Source organism: Nerophis lumbriciformis, linkage group LG31 (genome assembly GCF_033978685.3).
Source record: "Nerophis lumbriciformis linkage group LG31, RoL_Nlum_v2.1, whole genome shotgun sequence".
NCBI classification, from domain to species: Eukaryota; Metazoa; Chordata; class Actinopteri; order Syngnathiformes; family Syngnathidae; genus Nerophis; species Nerophis lumbriciformis.
In genome coordinates, this window is record NC_084578.2 from 4,800,001 (window position 1) to 4,807,500 (window position 7,500).

The 7,500-nt window shown below is 39.5% G+C and overlaps 1 protein-coding gene across 2 annotated transcripts in view; it reads left to right on the forward strand.

Moving 5' to 3' along the window:
• LOC133574058 (ephrin type-A receptor 6-like) overlaps positions 1–7,500 on the forward strand; it is a 515,834-nt gene that overhangs the window by 503,937 nt on the left and 4,397 nt on the right. Inside the window, exons 15-16 of one of the 2 annotated variants that reach the window (XR_009811371.2) lie at positions 4,042–4,550; positions 4,595–5,018. Coding sequence is in view for 1 of the 2 variants with exons in the window: in XM_061926082.2 (XP_061782066.1) it covers positions 4,042–4,235; positions 6,463–6,612 (344 nt within the window). In the remaining variant the exon portion in view is untranslated. Of the gene's footprint in view, positions 1–4,041; positions 4,551–4,594; positions 5,019–6,462; positions 6,613–7,500 lie in introns of those variants that run through there. The other variant, XM_061926082.2, reaches the window with a different exon arrangement.

Below are 7,500 nucleotides of genomic sequence, written 5' to 3' on the forward strand. Positions count from 1 at the left end.
ATGACTTCTCATTCCCTGTGGTGCGAATATTCACCGTACGTGCTCCCGTTGTATCCACAGTGCGGTTCACAGGAATATCAAAAGTCAGTGGAACCTCGTCCATGTTGATAATGTTCTCTGGCCGGATCTTTTTTTCAGCTATCTTGTTTTTACAATATGCACGGAAAGTAGCCAGCTTTTCTTGAAAGTCTTTAGGCAGTTGCTGTGAAATAGTAGTCCGTGTGCGGATGGAGAGATTGCGTCTTTTCATGAACCGGATCCCTGTCACTTAGTAGGAGCCATTTTGTGGTCTTTACAGATGTAAACACACAAAGGAAATGAAACGTAATATCCGCGCGCTTCTTCTTCTTCTTCTACGCGGGCGGGTGGTTGCTTACAGTAGAAGAAGAAGCGCTTCCTGTTCTATGGGGGCGGGTGCTTACCTTGGCGGTTGCTTGCGTAGAAGAAGAAGCACTTCCTCTTCTATGGGGAAAAAAGATGGCGGCTGTTTACCGTAGTTGCGAGACCGAAACTTTATGAAAATGAATCTTAATATTAATCCATATATAAAGCGCACCGGGTTATAAGCCGCACTGTCAGCTTTTGAGTAAATTTGTGGTTTTTAGGTGCGGCTAATAGTGCGGAAAATACGGTAATCATTTTAACATTTTGTAACATGTAAAAAACTGTATCTAGTGTCGATATTAAGATGTACAAACAATAAGTCCGCTAACACAGCTAACTTCGCAATGTCTTTTAAAGATATGGACTCAATGTTGCATAATCTTTATCTATTCATAATATATGTTATTACTGGTACATTCACAAATTATGTTACATGTTCATTTATCCATTTATATTGTTTTTTGCATGTAAAATTATAATTATTCCCTATAATATTGTCTTGCTGTCAATATTTTTGGCTAATTGGGTTTACATTAATTATTTCTTAAGGGAGAAATTGCTTCGGTTTTTGTCTGACTTTGCGCAGCGGATTAATCCTGAGGTTTCTACAAAGTACTGTGGGAAAATTACTGAAAAAAAGCTTCATGGTCGGTCATACAAGCGTCGAAAGCAGTGAACCTCTCTAAAAGATAAAAATCAATGCGAAGAAGAGGGAAAGAGCGTTAAGGTCAAAGGTTGATCCTACTTTGATGCAGTTGAGAGGAAGTTTCAAGCTGCAGCTTCAGTTGGCCTGAGTGACCTGCTGATCCCTCAGCTATGGTCAAGGATTGCAAGGCCATGGAAGCATATCCATCCCTCACTCAGCTCAATGTGAAAGCTGCACACATAATCCCTTCAGACTCTTACACACACACACAACATGTATCTATATACACACACACACACACACAACATATAGCTATGCGCCTTACTGGGATCATGGTGTTCAGTGAGGATTTGTGTTGTTTGAGAATTGCTTCAAAGTGCTTTGTAAGACAAACCTTCCAACCTGCAGTCAGGCAGCATCAACTAATTCAAGATCATCATGTAGATGCACACATTTACATATAGCACCGGCTGGGAAATGTTTGTGCACAGGAAATCGAGCATTTAAAGGGGAACTGCACTTTTTTCAAATTTTGTCTATCATTTACAAGACAAGATCACATGTTTTTCTTTTGTTTGCTATTTCCTACAGCAACAGCAACATGATTAATCATGGCAGACTTCATGACAGACAACAACGATTATTTTGGGACAAATTATGATCTAGAAACATATATTTCTGAGCCTGAATAATCAATAATGAATCATCAAAAAGAGTCAAACAAAAATAAATATGAACAGTAATAATATTAATAAGAATTCTAACAAATAGCAAAAAAAGTATGTGTGTATATATATATATATATATATATACATACATATATATATATGTATATATATATATATATGTATTAGAGATGCGCGGATAGGCAATTATTTCATCCGCAACCGCATCAGAAAGTCGTCAACCATCCGCAATCCACCCGATCTAACATTTGATCAGAACCGCATCCGCCCGCCATCCGCCCGCACCCGCCCGTTGTTATATATCTAATATAGACGATGCAAGGCATTAGTGAGGTTATAAAGCTTTTGCCTGTTAAAGAAAGGAGACTGATCCAATGCAGCACAGACATTCGCGTGCCACGCTGTCACGACCCAGACGCACACCAGTGCGCAATCATATGGGAGCCGCGCTGAGCGCACCTCCAAGCACGTCTCGCTGCTCCAGCGCCATCCATTTTCAGGGCTAGTTGATTCGGCAGGTGGGTTGTTACACACTCCTTAGCGGGTTCCAACTTCCATGGCCACCGTCCTAGCTGCTGTCTGTATCAACCAGGGTGAGCCCCACCCCTTTCGTGAGCGCACTGCGCGCGGAGTGACCCCTGTTACGCGCCCCCGGCAACAGGGGTGGCGGGCAGGTAAGCTGCACGGGCGGAGCGCGCGGAGTGACCCCTGTTACGAGCCCCCGGCCATGGGGGTGGCGGGCAGGTAAGCTGCTTACCTGCTGCGCGTGACGCCGGCCGCGGCGAAGGCAGATGAGGCGGGGTGTCGGTGCGGTGGGCGCGGTGGTGACCCTGGACGTGCGTCGGGCCCTTCTCGCGGATCGCTTCAGCTACGGCTCTCGGGGGAAGGGGCCCTCTCGGGGGAAGGGGCCTCGGTCCCGGACCCCGGCGAGGCGTCCCTTCTCCGCTCCGTAAAAGTGTCCATCTCTTTTTTTTTTTTTCTTCTGTTGTGGCATATGCTGCAGGTGCCTGCTCGTTTTTCGTATGTGGTTAACAACATTTAACTATGTATATATATTTCCGAATTGGTTTAACTGCCACCCGCCTGAATCTATTTAAAATCTAATTTTTTTTTATTTGAACCAACCTACCCACCAGACCCGCGGATAAAATCTAATTTTTTTAAATTTCATCCGCCCGATCCGCGGATAATCCGCGGACTCCGCGGTTGTGCCCGCAAACCGTGCATCTCTAATATGTATATATATATATATATATATATTTATTTATTTTTTAATGATTTTTTTTTTATCAATAAAAAAAATTAATATCAACAGTAATAATATTAATAAGAATTCTAACAAATCGCTAAAAATGTTTTATATATATATATATATATTTATTTTTTATTTTTTTATTGATAAAAAATATATATATATATATATATATATATATATATATATATATATATATATATATATATACATACATGTATATATATTTTTTTTTAATCGATTTGCTAGAATTCTTATTAATATTAATACTGTTGTTATTTATTTTGTTGGACTCTCAAAAAGAGTCAAAAAAAATAAATATCAACAGTAATAATATTAAGAATTCTAACAAATCGATTAAAAAATTTTTTAATAAAATATATATATATACTGTATATATATATTGTTTTTTTTATCGATACAAAAAAAAAATATATATATATATATATATTTTTTTTTTTTTTTTTTATCGATTTGTTATAATTCTTTTTAATATTAATACTGTTGTTAATATTTATTTTTGTTTGACTCTTTTTGATTTTTTCTGTCATGTTTGTGTGTTTGCTCAATCGCTCTGTTGAGTGTTGCTGGAGTGTTGCTGGGCTGCAATTGGTTCGGAATTGTACTATGCATTATTGTATTATTGTGTTTTATTTTGGACTAAATTATAAAATTAAAATTAAAATAAAAAAAAATATATATAATTTTTTGGGGAGTAAATTAAGAATTGTTACCAATCGGGATCCGTTCAAAAACAGATTTTTTTCCGATACCCCTATTAGCTAGTTATCTCTATTCGATCACAGCGCCGCAAAAAAAAAATTGCGAATACCTGGTTAATATCCAGGTCACGAGATGTAAACAGAGTATTGTTGCCGCTTTTTGGATGTTTTTTGTTTTGTTTTATGGGCGGTATAGCGTGCTCCCATTATCTGCATTGTTAGCCACCTCGTACTTGCCAGATTTGAGATTTCAGCGTTATTATGCACATGCCAATATTAGATTCAAACAATCCCACCTTTTTCTTGTGCTTGCGACGAATGTCGTAGCTTTACATTGCCCTCTGTGCGCAGGTGATTCTGTCCATTGAGGAGGGCTACCGGCTTCCAGCACCGATGGGCTGCCCGGTGGCGCTGCACCAGCTGATGCTGCACTGCTGGCAGACGGAGAGAAGTCGTCGGCCCAGATTCACAGATGTCGTCTCCTTCTTGGACAAACTCATCCGCAACCCCAGCAGCTTACTGCCGCTGGTAGAAGACATTCAGAGGTAGGTTAGGTACACTCCTTATTTGCGCCTTTACACCTTGGGAATATTACTGTACGTCAGACCTGGGCAAAATACGGCCCGCAGGCCACATGCGACCCATTAAGATTTTTTAAGTCTTGAACTGTAGAAAGTATTTCCGTGGTGGAAATCTGCGCTTTTGAGTGTTATAGGAGTTATTACGGTAATCTACGTCACAGCAGCTCAGACGAGGAACAAAGCAGAGTGGGTGGGGTTTGTTTTCAGAGCAGCCAGCCTGAAAACACGTGTCTGAAACAGATGCGGAAGCAGATTTTTACAACAAAGTTCGGCATAAAAGTGATAATATACTCAATTAACACCTACAATATATCATATTGTAGGTGTTAATTACACTTGGCATTCATATTTTGCTGTCTGCTACATTTTTATTGTGTTTTAATTGAATGTAAAAGATGCCTATTGAGGAGCTGGTCTAAGAAGTAAAAGATGTTCATATGTTGTTAATATTCAGTGTTTTATTGTTCGTAGTTAATATTGTAAATCCCACTTTCTTTACTTTCATGCACATTTTGGGTGTCCCATTCAGTAAAAAACTGTAAAATACCATTCCGTTTTTTTTTAAGGTGGTCTGTCGTAACGTTTTTAGGATTGTATTGGACATTGTGACTAGAGATGTCCGATAATGGCTTATTTACCGATATCCGATATTCCGATATTGTCCAACTTTTAATTACCGATATATACAGTCGTGGAATTAACACATTATTATGCCTAATTTTGTTGTGATGCCCCGCTGGATGCATGGAAAAAAATGCCAACATGACACCGCCAAATTTATTATTGAAGTCAAAAAATAAAATTAAAAAAACAAAAAAATGATTAAAAAAAAATCAAAATTTAATGAAGTCACAAAGTGCATTATTATTTTTTTACATGCCTCAAAACAGCCGCTTGGAATTTGGGGGCGGGGGGTGGTACCGGGGGGTGTATATTGTAGTGTCCCGGAAGAGTTAGTGCTGCAAGGGGTTCTGGGTATTTGTTCTGTTTTGTTTATGTTGTGTTACGGTGCGGATGTTCTCCTGAAATGTGTTCGCATATTTGTAACAGTGTTAAAGTTGTCTATATGGCCACCCTCGGTGTGACCTGTATGGCTGTTGACCAATAATGCCTTGCAATCACTTGTGTGTGTGAAAAACCGTATATATTATGTGATTGGGCCGGCACGCAAAGGCAGTGCCTTTAAGGTTTATTGGCGCTCTGTACTTCTCCCTACGTCCGTGTACCACTCCGTACAGCGGCGTTGTAAAAAGTCAGAAATTTTACTTTTTGAAACCGATACCGATCATTTCCGATATTACATTTTAAAGCATTTATCGGCCGATAATATCGGCAGTCCGATATTATCGGACATCTCTAGTTGTTAATATTCAGTGCTTTATTGTTCGTAGTTAATATTGTAAATCCCACTTTCTTTACTTTCATGCACATTTTGGGTGTCCCATTCAGTAAAAAAAACTGTGAAATTCCATTCCGTTTTTTTTGAGGTGGTCTGTCGTAACGTTTTCAGAATTCTATTGGACATTGTGATTTTTGGTATTAGTGTTTCTGGAAAAAAGGGACCCAAACAAACAAACTGTACAACAGATTTTGATGTATGCTCCCAGTCTGTGGAACGCTCTCCCTGACCACCTGAGGGCACCACAGACTGTGGATGGAAAAACCCTTCTTTTTAAATAGATAAGATAGATATAAGCATACTAGTGTTAGCTATTTGGCTGTTTAGTTTTTATTTTTTTTATTATCTTTTTTTTTTTTTTTAATACACTGTAGCACTTTGAGGTTGTTTACTCAATGTAAAGTGCTTTTTACAAATAAAATCTATTATTGTTTTTTTTTTTTTTTTTTTTTTTACAGCTAAATGTGTAAAGGTACATATAATTTATACACACACATTGGCCCCCCAGACACATGTTTTTCTCTCAATGTGGCCCCCGAGGCAAAATATTTGCCCAACTCTGTTGTACGTGTTTACCCAGTTACCTCTTAGTCCGATAGTTAGCCCCATGGAGCATCAAGATAGATTGTACCTGGAGAATGCATATTTCTGAATACATCAACTACAATGTATGTTATAATGTGACATACGAGCAGTATAAATCCTCCCAGCTCGGAAAATAGTTCCAAATTCAAAATGCACATAAAAATTGCTGGCACTATCTGATATTAACAGCTTTTCTGATTAAATCAGTCTACCAGAGTCTCCGGGGGAGGAAATGGACTACCCAATGTTCATCTCCATTGGCGACTGGCTGGACTCCATCAAAATGAGCCAGTACAAAAGCAACTTTATGGCGGCGGGCTACGACACGCTGGATTCAGTAGCGAGGATGAGCATCGAGTGAGTAGCCCTGCCAGAACATTACAGCGTGGTTTGGAAGTGAAGTCTGTTATTATTGGCCACTGTTATACTGTACACACACATGCATGCTGCAAATGTGCATAAACACAACATTAACCGCACGAGAGACACCAAATCACAATAACTCACTTGGTCAAACTTTCTTAAATCTTCTTCAAACTATGAAAAAAGTGCCACTTTTGCTACTGTCATTATTTTTATTTTTTTTATCTACTTCAGGGGTCGGCAACCTTTACCAGTCAAAGAGCCATTTTGACTAGTTTCCCAAATTATAGAAAACAATGGGAGCCGCATAATTTTTTTGAAATTTTAAATGAAATAACACTGCATACAAAGTTTTTTTTTTACTTTGTGCTATGTATAATCCAGGGGTCTCAGACACGCTGCCCACACCTTTATATGGAATTTGAAAGGTGGTGCGGCACGCGGGTTTTAAATGAATGGCGCTTGTCAGCGTCATGCGTGCCGTGATGGTACAGCATATAGCACCCACTATAACCAGCGTGCCTGATCAGCCACACGTTGTATGGTGTTTCCGCTTGCTCACGAAAGTGACAGCAAGGCCTACTTGGTCAACAACCACACAGGTTACACTGACGGTGGCGGTATAAAAAAAACTATAACACTCTTACTAATAATGCGCCACACTGTGAACCCACACCAAACAAGAATGACAAACACATTTCGGGAGAACATCTGCACAGTAACACAACATAAACACAACAGGACAAATACCCAGAATCCCATGCAGCCCTAACTCTTCCGTGACACATTATACACCCCCGCTACCAAACCCCGCCCACCTCAACCGACGCACAGAGGGGGGGGTTTGTTGGTAACAGGGGTGTATAATGTAGCCCGGAAGAG